This window comes from Agelaius phoeniceus, chromosome 1 (genome assembly GCF_051311805.1).
Source record: "Agelaius phoeniceus isolate bAgePho1 chromosome 1, bAgePho1.hap1, whole genome shotgun sequence".
In the NCBI taxonomy this organism is placed as follows: Eukaryota; Metazoa; Chordata; class Aves; order Passeriformes; family Icteridae; genus Agelaius; species Agelaius phoeniceus.
Window position 1 is genome coordinate 25,313,233 of NC_135265.1, and position 20,274 is coordinate 25,333,506.

At 37.6% G+C, this 20,274-nt stretch overlaps 1 protein-coding gene across 1 annotated transcript in view; it reads left to right on the top strand.

Annotated features, from left to right (window-relative positions):
• COL1A2 (collagen type I alpha 2 chain) overlaps window positions 1–20,274 on the top strand; it is a 37,713-nt gene that overhangs the window by 3,349 nt on the left and 14,090 nt on the right. The window contains exons 4-30 of the mRNA XM_054638279.2: window positions 341–376; window positions 1,988–2,071; window positions 3,355–3,411; window positions 5,507–5,551; window positions 5,648–5,701; window positions 5,995–6,048; window positions 6,424–6,477; window positions 7,010–7,063; window positions 7,340–7,393; window positions 9,078–9,122; window positions 9,322–9,375; window positions 9,481–9,525; window positions 11,561–11,614; window positions 12,745–12,843; window positions 12,926–12,970; window positions 13,078–13,176; window positions 13,758–13,811; window positions 13,911–14,018; window positions 14,842–14,895; window positions 14,999–15,097; window positions 15,944–15,997; window positions 16,369–16,467; window positions 17,219–17,272; window positions 17,913–17,966; window positions 18,086–18,139; window positions 18,239–18,292; window positions 19,053–19,097. Coding sequence (XP_054494254.2) covers window positions 341–376; window positions 1,988–2,071; window positions 3,355–3,411; window positions 5,507–5,551; window positions 5,648–5,701; window positions 5,995–6,048; window positions 6,424–6,477; window positions 7,010–7,063; window positions 7,340–7,393; window positions 9,078–9,122; window positions 9,322–9,375; window positions 9,481–9,525; window positions 11,561–11,614; window positions 12,745–12,843; window positions 12,926–12,970; window positions 13,078–13,176; window positions 13,758–13,811; window positions 13,911–14,018; window positions 14,842–14,895; window positions 14,999–15,097; window positions 15,944–15,997; window positions 16,369–16,467; window positions 17,219–17,272; window positions 17,913–17,966; window positions 18,086–18,139; window positions 18,239–18,292; window positions 19,053–19,097 — 1,662 coding nt within the window. The remainder of the gene's footprint in view (window positions 1–340; window positions 377–1,987; window positions 2,072–3,354; window positions 3,412–5,506; window positions 5,552–5,647; window positions 5,702–5,994; window positions 6,049–6,423; window positions 6,478–7,009; window positions 7,064–7,339; window positions 7,394–9,077; window positions 9,123–9,321; window positions 9,376–9,480; window positions 9,526–11,560; window positions 11,615–12,744; window positions 12,844–12,925; window positions 12,971–13,077; window positions 13,177–13,757; window positions 13,812–13,910; window positions 14,019–14,841; window positions 14,896–14,998; window positions 15,098–15,943; window positions 15,998–16,368; window positions 16,468–17,218; window positions 17,273–17,912; window positions 17,967–18,085; window positions 18,140–18,238; window positions 18,293–19,052; window positions 19,098–20,274) is intronic.

The window sequence follows — 20,274 nt, forward strand, 5'->3', positions numbered from 1 at the left end:
TATTGGTATAAAAAGCTAAATTGATTCGATATTATTTCTAAAAGTCACTACTGTTCAATTAGAACTAGTTATTCAGTAGAAACAAACCCCAATTTTGCAAGCATTTCTGCGGTCTGTGCAGTGACACTTCTAATTCACACAGCAGTGGCAGTGGCTAATCTATTTCCAGTAGATTATTGTGGACAAAAATACACTGTCTGTGGAAAATAGCTGTTGGACCTGAATTTACAGCCCTCTTTTCCTTTTTAATGTACAATAATTTTTCTTAATGTATCTGTTTCCCTGTATTGTCCTGGAAAATTTCCACAGTAACTCATTGAGTGTTATTTTCTTCCGGCAGGGCCCTAGAGGAGACAAAGGGCCACAGGGAGAAAGGGTAAGGAATTAGATTGACATTTACTTGTGATCTTTGAATGGTAGTTGTTGGAAGACCAGTAGAAAAAAACTAAGCATTCTGTGAGATCAAATCATTGTATCTGTAGAAGCTTGCACGTGCAATTTAATTTTAAAAAGAAACCAAGTTACATATGTACCAAATCCAGCCTAATTATGGTCATTGTGCCTGAGCAGATATGGTTGAGATCATAGGGCAGCCTAGCTCTTCAAGTGATGATTTGAAAAATGTTTTTCCAGCTGTTCACAGTGGAAATAGCACATAGAAATGCAGAGGGAAAAGTTGACATGTAATCTTTGAATAATATGGCATATGGGTAAGCTCTCTGCATAAAACCTGAATAGATTAAGCCAGTTTTGAAGATAATCCATTATCTGTGCCTCCAATGATGTTTTGGAAAAGCTCTTTTCTTGGCAACTAAGCATTTGTTATCTACCTTCTGCTAGTAAAAGAGGATGTTATACCGTAAAAGTAACCATTAATAAGGACACTTGAATAATTAAATTGTAATGTTCATTCATATTGCTCATATCTGCTTTTCTGGTTTGCTTCTGCATCATTGCTGCTTTTTGTAAAGTGGTGTTCTGAACTTCACATACTTATCTGGTTTGTGTGTAGTTATATGTATTTTTTTTCTGTCATCTGAAAATGAAAATGCCATAGTACTGATGAGGGAGCTCTTGAAGATTTCTGAGATCATAGTGTGTTGACAAATGTAATGGAAACTATTAGGAAGACTATATCAGTGTGATCAGCTGGATATTTGCTTTAGGCTGCCACTAACTAAATTTGTTTAATGAATGTTTTCTTTGTTCTGAAGGCAACAAGCCTTATTCTGCTCCTTTAGAAATCTATTATTATTGATTTTATTAAGTACTGAACTGGGTTCAAAAAACTCAGCAAATTAAATGCCTCACATCAATTGCCATGATGCCAAAACTTCACCAGCTTTGTGTACTGAGGATGAAAGAATGTAAGGACAAATGTTACTGGACTGAACACTGGTAATTTTAACCTGTTGTAAAAGAAGTTCTGACAGTGGTAGCAGATGGATGGTATAAAAAATCTGTAGAAGAGTACTGCTAAACTTTAATTTGATTTGCAATTATACCAGTAAATTGTCTATACTGATTAAAAAACTGGCTTTGGACTTACTCTGGATCCATGTTAACTCATATCAGTAGAGCTGACCTTTCTAATCCTCAGCTGGTCAAACTTTAGGCTCTCACTGACAGTGTCTGCCAGGCTGTGTGGGTCCACATGGGTTACTTGGGGTTCTAGGTCCAAAGTTTGTCACCTAAGATGGAACTTCCCAATTTGGATGTTATACTTTGGTAGTGTAAATCCAATATTGCCACTGTAAATCTTTCAAATACAAAGCTCTGGTATGTATCTGATACAAGGTGTAGCAAGGTAACACAAAATCAGACTATATATATTTTCTCAAGTTAAGCATTTATTTAAACTATTTATTGAAATATATAGCACTGCTGTAGGTGTGTTGTGAGTGCCTGGTTGTTAGTGAAGTTACCACATCAGAGATTTCTTCAGCCACTTCCAATTTTCACCGTATAATTCTCTTTTTAACTCTAGGGTCCACCAGGTCCACCAGGCAGGGATGGTGAAGATGGTCTGCCAGGTCCTCCAGGGCCCCCTGGTCCTCCAGGTCTTGGCGGAGTAAGGCATCCAAACTTTCTATTACCAGAACTCCTAAGCTGTGCTTTGTAACCAAGATGGAATTTATATCTGCTGGAAAGCACTGTTGTTGAATTAAAGAGTGGAAGAAACATTCTCTTGCGAGCCTTAAGAAATTGATGGCCCAGTTCCAATGAAACCCTCCTTGGAGTGTATATATTCTATGGAAAATTTGGATTCTGTATTCAACAGGGACTTAGGAAGAGCAAATCAACCCTGTTATTTAGCATTAAACTTACACAGCAATAATGTCTATGGGTTAAGCATCAACTAAATGAAACCAGTGCTGTTAAGTTGAGGGGGAAAAGAAGCCTTTGGAGTTGGATTCAAGAGACAGCAAAGAAGACGACTCCTTAAGCTAAAAATCAATTAAAAGTGCTATAGAATTTTAGAGTATTGCCCTTTGGAAATTTTTCTTTTTATCTGTATTCATACTGCAGACCTGTAAATGGGCTGTGCATACACACTTTGTGCACTGGTGTCCATCATGTACTCTCTGCAGAATGCTGAATTTAACTCTTTGCTTGACATTAGCTACATAGGGAGCATGAAGACATAGGCAGTGTTGTACTGATCAAGTTTAGTAAGTCCTTTTGCATGGAAGAATACTCTTTTTTATTTCAATACTTTATTTTGCTAGTTGCAAATATCAAACTGCTTTCATTGTTTTGTTTTTTTTTTTTTTAATTTAATATGTTAAAGAAACAAGCAAGAAAAGGGGATTTGATTGTGTTGTGGAGAATCTTTTTCTATTTTGATAAAATACCAAAAATCCATTGTAGTGTTTCTGAGGCTTCATGCTCCTCAGATATTTCTGAAACTCAAGGGCCCACCTCATGCAATAGCTACTCAGGGGTGGTACATTAATTTTACTTATGCATATTTTTTCACTGCTTTCCTTAACTTCCCTAATTGGAAATTAGGCAAAATAATTTGAGAGTTTCAAAAAAGTTTTCAATTTTAAATGAACACTGAATTTATATTCCTAATTTGCAGTTCACACTGTTGAATGCCTCTCTATCACTTCTGCAGAGATAATTAGTTTTGAAAGGGCCTTCCCAGTAAAATTGAGTCTTTTTGGAAACAAGTGAATGGAAATGTATTTATAATAAGGCTGTATTTACTGAGTTATATGTATGCTGCTTTAACCAACCTCATCGCAAAAACAACAAATCAGATCATATTTAGATATAGAATGTTGATTATAAATAGTTTTTAAAGTAAAATTTTTAATATTTTGATTTCAACCTTTTTATTATCTACAGAACTTCGCTGCCCAGTATGATCCATCTAAAGCAGCAGATTTTGGCCCAGGACCTATGGTAGGTATATGACATAGCACTTGATAACTCACATGAATAATGTGTTTGGGACTTCCCTTTAATTCAGCTGCATTAATGAAAAACATAGTGTTAAAATTAGTGGTTTTATCATAGATTGACTCAGACTGGAAACTGATCCTTTAATATAGGATGATGATAAGTGTTTTAAATAGTCTGAGGACTTGAAATATGGTCTTAGATCTGTAAATTTAGCTTGAATATAGAACTTTTGGGTCTTGTGCTTTAACTCTGTTTGTTGACCACACTTTTATGAGTCAATGAATCTCATAATCTGATGTTAGATAACACATGTCCTTTGAGGTAGTACTACTTTACCCATACTGAGACAGAAGATTGTGTTTTAACTGTAAAGCTGCTCTCTAAAGCAGGCACAGGCCTAAAAAGTAACTCAGCATCTTGGCTCCAGTTGGTGATGATTTTTCCTCCATGGCTGTAAACTCTTTTGATACCCTTGGATTGCACAGGTTTTTAGGAAATTGGTCACCATATTTGGTTCTCAACATCTGAATGTTAGTACTTTGTACTGTAAGGCTGGAGGAGGATTCTTTATAGCTCACTGTATACTATATACAAATGGAATTTAAGGGGTCTATTGCACTCCATATGAATTTCTAACCCTTCCTTATGTTAGCAAATATTTTCAGTATACATAAGTAGCAGAATATGGGTTAAATTCACCACACACTCAGATGTCACAGACAGTGCATCTGATGGATGAGCAGCAGGATGAAGGATGACCAGGATTATTCTGGGTCAAGTGCTTGCTTCTACTTCCAAAAACACTCTAACAATAAATGGATTTTGGAAAATACTTTGGCATCCATTTAGTTAAGAAATATAGAAAATAGGAGTACCTTTAATCAAGTTCTGCCCTCAGTGTCTGAGGATTAATCAGAAAACATAGATGAGGATTTATCTGAGGTGTCACCATTTCTATATTCCAATTTTTAAGTCAGTTAGGTTCATTTGATAGAAATAGCAGTAGAATCTACCTATTGTGAGGAAGTTCTAAGTTTCACATATTTATATCATAAATGATATGTAAAATTCAGGAAGGAAAAGTAGTTACAGAATCTAATTTGAGAAGAAATTCACAGGGTTTATGCAGCACATATGATTCAGACTGTCTAAGAACCATTATTTTTCCTAGAATTACTGCATATTTTTGTATCCACAACATTGCTTTAACTTCCATGAGTAAATGCCTGTAATTAATGTGCATTTATTCCTCTTAATAAAAGGTTTTCAGTCTTATGGAAAAACTACATAAACCACTGAAAAGTTGGCATATAATTTTAATGTTGTAATGAGAAAATCTAAAATATTTTCTGAGAAAGATTTAAAACCAATTTAAAACATAATTATTTCTGTTGCAATGTCTCCAAAATAATTTGTTTGGACTATAGAAGTCCAAGTTAAAATTTCAATTTGCAAATTGTTTTCTTGCCTAATAAATCTTAAGATAACTGTTAAGAGAGTGCACCAATCATGGAAATTTCCTTTTTAGAAGTGATTTGTCTCACCCTGTGTTTTCAAGATGTATGTAAATTGTAAATAATGTCAAGGAGAGTGTATTAGTGACTTCTTTTGCAAGTGATTTGAAAAGAATTTAATCAACACCAGAAAACAATTAAATACTTAAATATAAGTAGATAATTACTGGAAATAAATGTATACACAATATGTATAAGGGCCTTTCATGATGTGTTATGACCCTCATCTTTAAATGTTTCTGCACAGGAAGGGTAGAGGGAAGAATTCAAAAAAGAACGAACCAGTTCACTTTCTAACAAGCCAGAATAGATTAAAAAGAAGAATCATGACATTCACAGCCATAATGGTACATTTCTAATCATCCCACTGGATTCTGTGCTGGTTTGTTGCCATTAGATGTTTGCACTTGGACTGCCTTTGCAAATTCATGCAGACCTCTTAACTTCCTCTAATTTCATCTGAATATTGCACAATGGAAACTATGATGCTAACCACGTTTTAGGAATGCTGGGAATTTGTATTATAGATGAGTTTATATAATTGATGTTTTTAAGAAGATCTTGTGTTTTTCCTTCCCTAGGGTTTAATGGGACCCAGAGGCCCACCTGGAGCATCTGGACCCCCTGTGAGTACAGTCTTCTCTCTCCTACTGACATTGACATACCTGTAAAATTAAAAATTATCTTGTTTGGAAACCAATAATATCTCCCTCATTTTCTAGGGCCCTCCTGGTTTCCAAGGTCTTCCTGGTGAGCCTGGTGAACCTGGTCAAACAGTAAGTACAGATCACACACAGACACTGCTAGCATTAGGAATAGCACCCCAAAGTAGGCTTGTAATCCTTAGGTCCATTTCTCCTACCCATATGCACTTCTCTGGATGTTTGGATACTCCTACTTGATCCTGTTATAGAAACAGAGCTGGACTCAGATTCAGGCTCTCTCCACTTTAAGTCATAAAGTGCAAAGTCAATTAGGCTCCAACTATGGCCCAAAAGAAGTCAGAAAACAATGGGAAGATGTATATGAAGACTGATGCTTCAAGTAAGTCTCAATCTGTTTTTGACAGGGTCCCCAGGGTCCTCGTGGTCCCCCTGGTCCTCCAGGAAAGGCTGGTGAAGACGTAAGTGGTTATTAAATGTTTCTCATCTCTTTTGTGGTGGTGATTCAACCCTAACAACCAGATAATTGTTAAGCTAAGCATTCTATTGGCCATATTTTTTACATTGTTACATAAATAAACCCCTGAAATAATTATTTTATGGTACAAGAGATGCAGTATGCTGGAAATGTACAGAAAATTGGATAACTTCCAAACCACTCCAAATACATTATTTAACTTCCTGAATACAGGGAGAAGAAAACTTAAAAGTTAATAATCTCATTGTATTTATGGAAAAAGAGAAGCCCTGCCAATGTACTTACTTTTTCCTTAGTGGTTTGTGTTGCTGTTTTATAAGAGCTTTCCTTCTTAGTGCATCTTTATTGCATTTTTTAGGGTCACCCTGGCAAACCTGGAAGACCTGGTGAGAGGGGTGTTGCTGGCCCTCAGGTGTGTAATGATCCACTGGATACAATACAAACCAGTTTACTAATCCCTGAAACCTAACAACCTCTCTGAATTTAACCACATTAACAGTCTAGTAATATTCCTTCTATGGATTAATCCAATTTCAGCTCTTACCTGCAGGGGTATCATACAGTTATGTTTTAATTTTGTTCCCCTACCCCATTCCCACTAAAGCTAGTAATGAGTAATGGAAGTGGCATAACAGTAACAGAAGTGTGAGGAATTACACAGGAACAGGTAAACAGGCACCTTGGCATAGAAAGTTAAAAAAGCTGTGTTGCCACATGGAAATGCATGAAATTTCTGAGATTGAGAATGGGAAAAATCAGGTTGATTATTGTTAGTCTTGAAACAGGTCTGGTCCTGAGAGGTTAGGATCTGGATTCTATTCCTTACCTGAATGATAATGACCAAATCTACTTGTTAATTTTATTGGAAGACTTAGTCATCATCTTTCCTTTTAACTGCACTGTATAATATGAGAGACAATCATTCATGCACTGTGTGTTTTTAGGGTGCTCGTGGATTCCCTGGAACTCCTGGTCTGCCTGGCTTTAAGGGAATTAGGGTAAGTACATATATAATTTTCCTGAATATTTAGGACTAACATCACTGCAGCATACTGAAAACCCCTGGAAATCCTCTGAAAGTGAACAGTCCATGAACCTCTTCAAAGCTGTTATTATCACCTGATATAAAAGACTAATTATTTCTGAAAAATCAGAAGATCAGATTAGGAAATAATTTTGTGTGGGAGGAAGGTTTTGTGTTATAAGACTAAGAATTTGCATAAAGCCATTTGAGAGAAAACATGTATCAATATTTATTTTTCTATTCAATATAGGGACACAATGGTCTGGATGGTCAAAAGGGACAACCTGGTACTCCTGGCACTAAGGTAAAGACAAAATCTAAAAATATAGGATGCATTTGTAGCTCTTCCTAGCAAAAGACGTGTGAAGTCCCATCCAGTCAGTCTTCCACGTTGCTATTAAACATTGCCCAGCTGAAGTAATCTAGTAGTCAGTGGATCCATGTAGAACAAATACATGCACCTTGTCATGAGAAAACATTCCTGGGGCCTTAGCCTTGAGCCCTCAATCAAGTTCTAAGCAAGTTAGTGCTTTCAGTGAATAAAGGCTGTAGAATTGGGCTCTTAATGATTGGCTATTCAGCAGCACTGCAGACTGATTTTGCTATCTCTGCCCTTCTCTGGATTGTATTCTACATTTGGGTAGGTTTTTTTAAAGCATGCTAAAATGAACATCTAATTTTTCTACAAAACTCTACTCTGTGAGACACGTGATCAGTGTAAGCCTTCCTGCTAAAAATTTGGATATATGCAATGCTTTTCTGAATTAAGGCTATTTGATCCTCGGTGTTTTTTCTTTTTATCATCTTCATATTAGAGCATATTTGAACACTAGCCTTAAAAAAAACTTAATAATATATTCTGAAATAAAGTCTAGAAACATCTATGGTAAACTTTTTGTCTTTGAGTTTTTTCTTCTCCCATTCCACCTCAGTGCCTAATATCAGTGTTCTTGAAAAATTCTCTGTTGCATCGTGTTATAGGAAATTCTGACTGATTCACAGGGAATTTGTGTTCACAGACTTCTAATATAACAGTGAAAAACTCAAATACTAATTCTCCATCTTGCTTGTTTCTAAGAGCTTAGCACTACTTGGTTAAAGGGTTTTTAGTTGTAACATAACAATCTTCAATATCACTGCAAGTTGTTAACCTTCAGAAAAAATTTAGGTGACAAAGTCTGTCCAGTCATTGGAGATTTAAAGCAGATAAAGCACATAAGTAAAGGATAGAGCAGTTACTAGTAAGAGTGCTAGAAAACACCAGCATGTTAAATCAAGGTTGTTCGTTATAAAACCGTGCTGAAAGCAGCAATGAAGGCAAAAACTTGCTCTCTTGGCAGCATTTAAGACTACGTGCATTAAGGTATATTCAGGATACAAGCACATGTATCCTGAATATACCTCAGTGACAAATCTTGTCACTAGACCAGCCTGGACCTGTTGAGAAGGCTGTTGAGAATACAGTACTGAAGGGAGAGAAGCCAGGTACTAATGTCTATTACTCAAATACTCAGTATTATTGGTCTTCAGTTAAAATACCTGAGAAAGATCCTTATTTTAAGCCATTTGCGAGAATCTTGTCAACTTACACTAAGGCAAGAGAAAGTATCATTCTGCTTCTGCTCTAGCTAAAAAACAGCTGCTGATTGATCTGGATTTGTAGTTGACTATCCAGATCCAGTCTCTTAAATGTGTACTACAGAGTAAATGTCAGCATAAAAAAAGAGGCTGAAGAAAGCAGAGCAAGTGGCACAGTTTTCTCTGGCCCTCCTCTTCTAAAAGGATTCCATCTGGCTGTGTTCCAGTATATGCAGTCTCTGCACCCTCAGGACTTGATGTGCTATTATTGTATAGAGTGATGTGTTATAAAATGCTACAGAAGACACAGAAAGTGGGATCCAGTAGATGAAAGTCTCTCTGATATTGTTAGACTCTCTGTCCAAAGCATCCTTTAAGTAACTCATGTCTCCAAACTTTCTTTTTCATAGGGAGAGCCTGGTGCCCCTGGTGAAAATGGTACCCCAGGACAACCTGTAAGTATTCACTGCTGCTGTGGGAAAGTATAATCTGATATATTCAGTTCAACCAGCATTTTCTTCAATATTTGTCATTATTGACACTCCAGATACGCAGATACTCTAATGTAATAGTAATATGACTTAGCAGAAGGAAAAATCTCTATATATCTATGTTCAGTGAAAAGATATGAGTTAATTTAATTTTTCTTTCAAGGGTGCTCGTGGTCTCCCTGGTGAGAGAGGAAGAGTAGGTGCCCCTGGACCAGCTGTAAGTGGCTTCCCATCTGTCTGTCATCATGAATGAGCCACTTACTGTGGCTTCCTCTGATATTCAATTCTCTTTTTAAACTGTTTATCATGTTCTTCCTCACAGGGTGCTCGTGGAAGTGATGGCAGCGCTGGCCCCACTGGACCTGCTGTAAGTTTCAGTCTTGCTTTTTGACAGCCTGGTTCCATTAGGCTTTGTGCTTCTTTTCCTGTGTCTAGAGCATTTCTTGGGCTTTTGAGAAGTTGATTGTGTTGATGTTTTTAACATAGTTCTTTTTTGCTTATCAGAACATCACAAAGAGAATTAGTGATAAACCCTTTGCAGACAAAATCATGAGAGCCTCAGGATTTATATTAAACACATCCTTACCAAAGGAACCAAATATTCTCTTGTTTGCACTGGTGATTTTATGAGGAGGTTTTCCAGCACATCTCACTGGGAAATACTCAGTGCACAGAATTGTCATTTCCAAGAGTCCAACAGAAGAATTCTCATCCAAAAGCTAAAGAGACTTTCTACTTTTTAAGAGATGCATACCATGCATGTGTTACAGATGGCTATAATTATATACATCTGTAAATTATAAATGCACAACAGGACATAGCTTTACACCTGCAGGCACTAACCTTTTTTGTTCACCACTAATACCTGAGTTGTGAGCTATTGTGAAAGGCCAGCAAGATCCAACTCTCCTAATCTGACTGTAACTATTCTAGTAAGAGCTAATCCAATGCAGGTTTGTCTATTTAAAAGGAGCTAGTGTTTCCATAATTTACCCCTGACTTCAGTAAACCTCATTTATCTCAGCCACATAAATATGAGTACAAGGATATAGTTTTGAAACTGTAAAATAAATCTGGAATACGTCAGAACAATAGTAATAACAGTTGATAATTTTTTTTCTTCCTACCTTCAAAAATTGAATTGAAGCTGTTCTTGGTTCTGTTTTGCCAAAGTTTATTTTTATACCCTTTGTCACTTCAAACACCTGTTGTGCTTTAACAGAGTGGAATGTGAGCATGGCTGTGAATATCTCTTATGTTCTCCCATGCGGAGTATTTAAAAAATATGTTATTGGGCAGTTAAATTGCAGGCAAATAAAAATATTACAGAGGAGATCTGATGTAGTAGTACCAAAACATTTCAGCTGAAGACATTTTGAATTAAGGCAGTTGAGTTGCTACAGGAAAAGTGTTCTGAAGCTGTCGATTGCATAGATTGCTATTCACAATGGGCACAGTGTTGCATTATGTCCCAGTGTCTGTCCCAGGCTGAAGTTATTTGTCACATACTTAGGTTATGATACCTTAAATATTCTGCACAGCAGTTGCTAACACTCATTTTTTAAAACTAAAACAGAAATAATGTTCTATCCTTCTGTCCACTTGAAATTTAAAAGGCAAAGAAGTCATTGCAATGTAAATTCTGGAAGTTTATGCTTTCAAACATATCCTAAAGGGAATTTGGTCTTTTTTTTTTTTTTTGCTTATGCAAAACTAGTGACAATTCCAGGTACCCCCTTTATAACAGAGTAGATTATAGAATGTCTGAAGCCAATTCCTCTTTGTCATAGCAGCTGACATGTTTTATTACCTTGGATTTGTGAGGCAGTGTTATTATAAATATTTCTAATTGAAAGATATTAGCTCGCAAAAGATAGATATCAATTCTCAATATGAGTTGGATTTTTTAATTAATAATTGAAGAGAAACTATCCCTTTTTATTTGTATGAATTTAGAAATTAAGGCTATGAATCCATCAGTGTATCTTCTCTTGTAATGTCTGGTACGTTGGAAATTTGTCCCAATGTAATTATAAATTATAAATTATTATATTATAAATCTCACAGCAATAGGTAAACATGGTAGAATCAGTCATCTTGCCTTGCAGATGCCTGCCTCTGCTCATCCTGTTTGTTCTTTCTCAGGTGTTTGGCCTCAAGGCAAGGTTTTACCAATTCTTGCTTAATTTGCATTTTGAATGTTGTTTAAGCATTCACCTGGCTCTTAACTGTTTAGTGAACCAAATCTGTCAGTTTGGAACTGCAAAAGGCAACCAGTGTGCTGAGGGGGTAATGTGTGGGAAAAGTAAATGTGCATTTTTTTAATCTGATTACTTCAACAAGCAAGGTGTTTCTGTTGTCACTGAATACCTTTACACAACTGCTTCCCTTTCACTTCCCAGGGCCCTATTGGTGCTGCTGGTCCTCCAGGCTTCCCAGGTGCTCCTGGTGCTAAGGTATGAACATCTGCTTCTACTGGTACATTTGATAGTGAAGATGAAATGTGCTAACCAGAGTTCCTAGGCAGCAGAAAAACACCATCCTCTATGAACTGAGAGTTCTTTCTCATTAGTTACTCTAGGGATTCATTCTCATCCTGATCTGTCTTTGGAGAACATCAGATATGAATGCTAATTTAAAGTCAGCACTTACTTCACATCTGAAGATTGAAGCTGGACAGGTTCAGGAAAACAGAACCCTTTTACTGCATCCTAATTGGTGCACTTATATACACTTTCCAAGGGAGACATGAATCATAATAAATAAGTGAGGCAGCAGTTAAATCACTTTACAGAAATAGCAGAGGACAAAGAAGCTGCATTTGAGTATTGGGCTACTTCTGAATCACTGAAATTACAATACAGAAATTGCATTAAAATTTTTAAGGTTTAGGACAGGACCATTTTGCTCTTGCAGACTATAATTTAAATTATTCACTTTATTGTTCAAATCTTAGCATTTTTTATCTGGGTAAGAGCCTCAATATTTTGAGTGACCAAGGAAGGACAGAGCATTCGAGGAAAGAGTATTGCATATATTTCATTTACAAATTTTGCTGACCGTTTGTCACAAAATCCATGTCATTATATTCAGGTTCTTGTAGTAAACTTACAGAACACAAAATTCTGAAAATAAAAGCAAGAACCTTTTTTTTGTCATTTACTCCATTGTGAACACTATAGTATGCACTCTGATCAGGCATAATTTTGCATTTTGCAACTATGCAAATGGCATCCAAAAGTGCAAGATAATGGCCAATTAGGTCTCATGCACTGTGGCACCTCAGGCCAATTCTGGAGGCACATGGGTGCAAATGAGACTGGAATTCTAATTCTAATTTTTTGGTCAACCTTCTCTGTAAGCATCTGCTTTTCCTGTCTTAGCCATTACCTTACCTTACCTAAATAGACATCCCAACTTGAGTGCCTTTAAAATCCATTAAAAGCTCTCAGCTGCTCCGTTTCCTGGTCTCTGAAGTGGGAATAAACAAGTATGATTATCTTCATGCCAGGCTGATAGGGGATTGCTTCACTATTGCCATAAGACTGTGTACACTCATAGAGGGTTCTGTCCTTCTCTCCAACAGGGTGAAATCGGACCTGCTGGTAATGTTGGTCCTACTGGTCCTGCTGGCCCAAGAGGAGAGATTGGACTTCCTGGTTCTAGTGGTCCTGTTGGCCCTCCAGTGAGTAACTTGCCAGGCTCTATCTGTGAGATGTGTGCACTTTTGATTCTGAATTAACCAGTATTGTTACCTTTCTTAACAGGGCAACCCTGGTGCTAATGGTCTTCCAGGGGCTAAGGGTGCAGCTGTAAGTACAACTACACTCATGCATGTTTTCTCTAAAAGACCCCAATTCAGTTAATGCAGCAGAAAAGACAATGGGTTCACAATACCTTTTTCCCCTCTGTTGGACAGGGTCTTCCTGGTGTTGCTGGTGCTCCTGGTCTGCCTGGTCCCCGTGGTATTCTTGGTCCTCCTGGCCCTGCTGGTCCTAGTGGTGCTAGAGGACTTGTTGTAAGTGACCTCCTCCATGTATTTGAAAACCAGACACGGTGTCCACAGTTGTAAAAGATCTCTGGATACATTTTTGTTATAGTGCAGACATCTTTTCTTGCTGCACTATAATTAACATTGTAGTTAATTTCTGTGTCTCATTACTTGCTTTAGATGCTGAGACTGAAAAAGTTCACTTTGCACTCCCTATGAGTGCAAGGAGTAGTTGGACTCAGTGATCCTTATGGGTCCCTTCCAATGCAGAATATTGTGTGACTGTGAAGCTCTGTCCATGTTGATAGCACTGAGAGAGATGTGGCAGCAATCTCCCAACTAGGCCCTCGGTGGGTATCCTCAGTAGAGGAACCAGCCCTAAATGTGTCATTGTTCAATAATGTCATTTCTAAGCACCTTTAATATGTTTGGTTTTGTGCCTTTTAAGTCAAAAATACAGTCATGCTCATTGGCCATTTTCATAATAGAAGGAGGCATGCCATTAGGTGATAAAAGAATTTTTTGATTCATGAGTAAGCTCTCCAGGTAGAAGAGAGATTTTTGGAATGATGCCTAATTCTGTCATCTCTTTTTGTTTTGGACTCTAGGGTGAACCAGGCCCCGCTGGTGCCAAGGGAGAAAGTGGTATGAAGGGTGAGCCTGTAAGTATGGCAAAATGTGAAGGCTTTTTCAATCAAAAGCCTAATAATATCTGCAACATGGTGTCTGATATCTTCTTTTTCCCTGTTTGTTCAAAATAGGGTGCTGCTGGACCTGCTGGCCCTCCTGGCCCCAGTGGTGAGGAAGGCAAGAGAGGCAGCCCTGGTGAACCTGGCTCTGCTGGTCCCCCAGGCCCTGCTGGTCTGAGAGTAGGTTTTCTTTTCATGTTCCAGACTTAGAAGCAAAAAGGAAAGTGGAAATCAATCTAGAGTCCCACAGGCAAATTAAATAATAAGTAATTAAATTGACATTAATGTTGCTAAGCAGCGATAATTTTCAATTCTGAACCTTTTGATTAGTTGGAACCAAACCCATTTTTGCTTTGCATTAATGCTTGTTTACTCTCTTATCCCTGAAGTATTTAGAGATGGCTTTGATTTATCCACTGTGTAATATTTAGTGAATTATCTTTTGATTATTCTTAAAAGTTTGTGGTAGGATTTAACTGCTTAAAACTGGTAATGGGCTCACACGTACTGGGGGGCAAAAGCTTTCAATTCAGCGTCTTCAAGGATCCCTAGTAAACTTTTCACGGAGTGAGGAAGCCACTCCACCTCAGGAACCTCAGGAAGCATGTAGCTTTGTGAAGGAAGAGAATTCACAGGAAAATAATAAGAAAAATGGCAGCTCTTCCCCTGATTTTTTTTTTCAGAGATAAATAATTCGGAGTCAGTAACTCTCTACAGGGAATGTGGAACTTTGTGGGGCAGGTTGTGGGATCCTAGCTGCTGGCTAGAGCCACTATAAGTTACAACGAACACTGAAAATTATACAGATTAGAATTTAAAGAAATCTACAGAAGCGAGAGGGATTTCTTTCACCATACCTATTTACACTGAGGTGTGTGTGCTTAGAGCTGCACTTACCTCAAATTCAGCAGACCTGCTTGGAAGGCTGAAATCTAGTAATCTGAAATCACAGGAACAGATTTATTTCTTTCCCTTTCTTAATTTATTTTGTGCTGACTTGCAGGGTGTACCTGGATCTCGTGGGCTCCCTGGAGCTGATGGCAGAGCTGGTGTCATGGTAAGACTTTTGTCTGGGTCACTGTTTTTGAACCACCTTTTAAATACAGATCTGCAATGCTTTTTTGCTACCTCTGTGTAATTTTATTTCTTTTCTTTGGTAGGGACCTGCTGGTAACCGTGGTGCTAGTGGTCCTGTTGGTGCTAAGGGTCCTAATGGTGATGCTGGCCGTCCTGGTGAGCCTGGTCTTATGGGTCCAAGAGTAAGTTCGAACTCTGTGGATTAAGTTTGAACTACATAGGAAGAAAATTGCTTACAATTAATGGATAAAACTATTCAGAAATCCTACTGCAAAAATTCAGCATGTGTTAACCACAGTTAGGGCACTTCCACCACTCAAAAAACCCTATTAGGAATGATTAAGAAGCATCAAAATATTTATTGAAATTAGTTAGTTTTGCTAACATAGCATTTGATGACCTTCGGATGGAGCAGTTTTCTTGTACTGAATACTGCATTGACTTGTGTAAGGGGTTTCCACTTGTGATTATTTGCAGAATGTGATCATTATGATCACAATTAAGATGTGTGTTCTCTTTAATGTACTCAAAGGAAGGCAGACCTTACTAAAATTATGTGAAATGGCTAATCTCAATTATCTCTTTTTTATTTTTTAAATTATTTCACTGAAAACAGATATTTAATTTTAGTGATGTGGGCTACAGCCAGATTATGATCATCTCATTACATTTATACTCCTTATTCTTTCTCTTCCTACCCTACCCTGTGAAGGGAAAGTTTACAAAGCACATATGAGTATTAGGCGTCTGCAAACATTGAAACACACTATCCTCCAAAGCAGAGCCTAAATCAGTTCCTCTGAGTAAAACAGGTACTGATATTCAACTGGCATGGGAGCACACACCACCAAATTAACAGTCAGTGTGCTTCAGGTGAAAATGTGATAGCACCTACAGTCCTGTTTAAACAGTGTACATTGATATCTTGGCACCTCTGTGTGTGTGCATGCATGCGTGTAGAAAAGATGGTGGCTATGTGTTGAGTGAGTAGGTTTCCTTCTAAAATCATGAAACTTTTCCTTTCTCAGGGTCTCCCAGGTCAGCCTGGAAGCCCAGGCCCTGCTGGCAAGGAAGGTCCTGTTGTAAGTACCTTGCTTTTTATTCTGTTACACCGTTGCATGGGAAAGAATGAAGTACAATAGTATAAAGCAGACATCTCAGCGCTGAGCTCTAACACAACTGTGTAAAACCAGCAAGATTTTCTATTGTATTACTCAGAAGATCAGTGCAAAGATTTCCATTCATTTCTGTGGGTCTCAGATTAGGCCTGTGTCCTGGAAGGGCAAGAAGAAATACAGAGTTCTGCAAAAAGGAGGAAAAGGGAGGGATGCATGAGCATGCGATGTAACAATGGTGAAAAGTTAAATGACATTTGCTTCCTGTCAGTACATATTTCTCCTAAAGCTGAACTCAAATTACCTCAGGCATTTAATAGTATGATTTCTTTTTCTAGGGTTTCCCTGGAGCAGATGGTAGAGTTGGGCCAATTGGTCCGGCTGGTAATAGAGGTGAGCCTGGCAACATTGGATTCCCTGGACCAAAAGGTCCCACTGTAAGTACAGGACAGAAACTTTCTATTACTATGAAAGTATTTCCAGACTAATTTGTAGGGTCCCAACTCTATCATTAACACATCTCCCTGTATCCTCCTCATCAGATGGCATCCTCTTACATTCAAGTTCTGTTTCAAATTATTTTTAATTTATCTAAAATATTGTTAAAGAAATGAAAAATCAGTTTAATTAGCTTAGGGATATTTTGAAATTGAAGTGATTAGAACAATATATGTCTATTTTATTATTTCATCATGTCCATTTTATAATTTCTGTATATTCACTTCTATAAAAGTTCTGTCAAGTTTGGCCATTAAACCAGTTCCAGAGTACTGTTATTTATGGAACACTATCCAAAGCTCACTGAATTTAGAAGACCAGCTACCAGTGACTTCAGTGGAGTTCTTTACATGTCCCACAGAGGCCACAGATAACAATCATGTCCTGGACTGGGTGTTGCTGTACATACACACACAGGCAAATATATAGTGTATTGCATAGGATACTACATGGACTGCCATGAATTACAATCTCAAAACACAAAGGCATCAAGTGTTGAAAAGACATATATTTTTGAGCTAATCTAAGTGATCCAAAAAGACAGATGGAGCTTTTGTGTCTTTTAATTGGGGTTAAAGAAATATTACAGTAAATCTCTGGCAGTGAGAGTGTAAGTGTCTGCTTAATAGTTTAAACTGAATCTAATATGAAGTGCTGGTTAACTTTTCTATCTTTTTCTTTCAACTTCAGGGTGAACCTGGCAAACCTGGTGAAAAAGGCAATGTTGGTCTTGCTGGCCCACGGGTACGTGGTTATATTTTCTTTATCACCTTCCAGAGAGAAAAAAAGTAGATTTTCCAAACCTCTGTAATAAGATAGCATTGGCTTATGCAAGTATGACTAGATACTGAAATTAGAAAAGCCCCTAGGAATGCATTATTTTTTGCCTCATGTCAGTGGGGGCTATTACTTAATGGATAAATGAAAACTCCCCTTCTTGGGTATTAGTGGGGTAATTAATTATGGGGTATTATCCTATGAAGAAGAAAAATAGCACTCCCTGTCCTTAAATCTTATAGCACAGTGTATGGTTTCTAATTCATCCTGTAAATTTCCAACTTTTTACTCATAGTTGAAACTTAGTAATTCTTCATTTAAGGGACCCAAAACAATCTTGTCTGGGAAAAATGCTATCAGCAAGATTTCTATATCCTGTAATTCCAAAAGAAGTTTTCTTAAGTATGAATGTGCTACAATAACTAAAATGATGAGAATTTAAAATTTTAAGTGTCTTTAGTACCTCTGGCTGTGAAGTTCTTGCAAGTAAATGGTTAAGTTCAAAATACACAGTCAGAGATGTTTGTTTTCAGCACATAATAATTTAGAGATATTACTCATATCAAATTCAAACTTTGATAATAGCTTTCTACCTGAACATATACAGGGTGCCCCTGGTCCAGAGGGAAACAACGGTGCTCAAGGTCCTCCTGGAGTCACTGTAAGTAACAGCCTCCACACAAATCCAATTTGTGATTTACTTTTCATTAATGGGACTTCCCATTTTAAAATCCATTTCCCTGTTTTTCAAGTTAATCACTCATTTTTCATTCCACCTAGGGCAACCAAGGTGGAAAGGGTGAAACAGGTCCTGCTGGCCCTCCTGGCTTCCAGGCAAGTAACTGTGTGCTCTGTCCAATCTTATCCATGGTTCTCAAAGCATGAAGAGCTTCTGCCTTAACTGTATTTGTATTCTTCTTTCTTTACACCCAGGGTCTGCCAGGTCCCTCGGGTCCTGCTGGAGAGGCTGGTAAACCAGGCGAGAGGGTGAGTGACAGACACAGCATTCCATGCATGGGGCAGGCATTGCATGAGGGCTGGGCTTGCAACGACACACGTGCTGGAGCAAGAGCCTGTTGGATCTGTTTGCCAAAACAAAGCAATCAGGGTAACTTTAGTAGTCCCTTTTAGTTCCCTCATTGGAACTTGCATCATACTTCCTTTTTAAATGTTTTGTGTGAAACAGAGCAAAGATAGCCCTTTGCTTTTTGGGCCTTAAGTAGCAATAAACTATTCTTCTTCCCCCAGAAGAGACAGTACATGAAAAATATTTTACTTCACATTTTTTTCAAAATCTTCAAGGTTCAGTCTAACCTGCACTACTCCATTTATGTTTTTGCACTTCAGCTGATTTCAGGGAATGTACAATGGCATCCAGCTGAGGTGGTTCAGTTCTAATTCATGCTCTAGCTGCTGCACAGTTAGTATGAGATGTACCCTGCAAATTGTGCATCCTTTGTGTCATAATCACCTTTAACATTTATAGTTATATATGTGTCCCTGTAAAATAGTTTACATTGCATATACCTAAAGAAGAGCTTGGAATTTAATAACTAACTCTTCAGATGAAAAAATGTTATCTTGAGATACTGTGCAGCTGGAGGAAAAGGGCTTATTTCCATGTATGTAATAGATTGAAACTTTCCAATATGCTGCTGCAATTTGAGAATTTCCATTTGTTGCTAAGAAACAAAGTACAATGTAAGCAAGTAAAATAAACTTTACCTCTATATCTACTCTCTTCTAGGGTCTTCATGGTGAATTTGGTGTCCCTGGTCCTGCTGGCCCAAGAGTGAGTAACTCATTTGAAATCTGGTACAGACTGTCTTATTAATGTGATCAGTAATAATAGTAACTATGTACATTTCTGAATTCAGAAACCAGAATAGTCATTAGAAGGTATTGCCTCCCACTTCCCTTTAATTCTGAACTGTCAATTAACATCCTCAAAGAGCTTTGTGTGGATGCCTTCCTGCATGGCAGAAGGATCCCATTTGTATAGAGCAAGGAGTAGTTTATAAAGGGCTCAATTAAGTATTTGCTTTCCAAATCTGCCTCTAAAGAGATTGATATTTAACCTACTTCTGTTGCTTCTTCTTTTCCTCTGACTTGCAGATTAAATGTGTCCAGTGACAAATATTCCCATTCACTCTTAAAAGTTACTCCAATCAGTTTAAACAGCACTTTTTCTCCCTGTTTTAGTGCCCTGAGTCTGTATCAAAAACCACATGTGCTCTAAACTCTAATTTTTCCATTTCATCCAAGCCAAGTTCCCTTTGTCTTAGCAGTAGCAGTTATTTTCCTCTGCTCTAGCTTGCCCTAAGCATCTCATATTGAGCCCTCAGTGTATTTCATCCAGTATTCCAAATTAGGCCTTACTGATGCTTTATATACGAAACTAACACTTCCTAAAAGTACCCCACTGCTTGTTCCAGATCACATTTTCCTTTTACATGTGTGTGTCATATTGTTGGCTATTACCTTTCCCTATCAGTCATTTTCACCAATGAAACCTCCACTTACAGCAGAATTTGCAGTTTTGGTGCCTAAATAAATGGCCTGATACTTGCACTCTTGAACTTTATCTCTTTGCTGTGACAGCCATCTAGCAGGTTATTCACTTCTTACAGTGTAGTCTGCCAATCCTTCTTCCTGTTGACAGATGCTTTCACCTATGTGTTATCTGCATATTTCTTCTTTTTCTACTTCTCTGTAATTAACAAAATGTATGAAAAAATTAATTTAGGAACATCTCTACAATATAAATTAATCTGTTGCATCATTGGTGCTTTCTACTGGTGAGCTAACTCGCCTTAAGTCAGTTCTTTGACCACCTTATAGTTCTTATACAAATTCCAAATTCTCCAGCATAACTAAAAACTCCATAATACCTTATCAGATTATTCACTGATGTCCAGCTTGATCACACTGAGATAATTTGAGATATCTTTAGTAAAACTAGTGTTTCT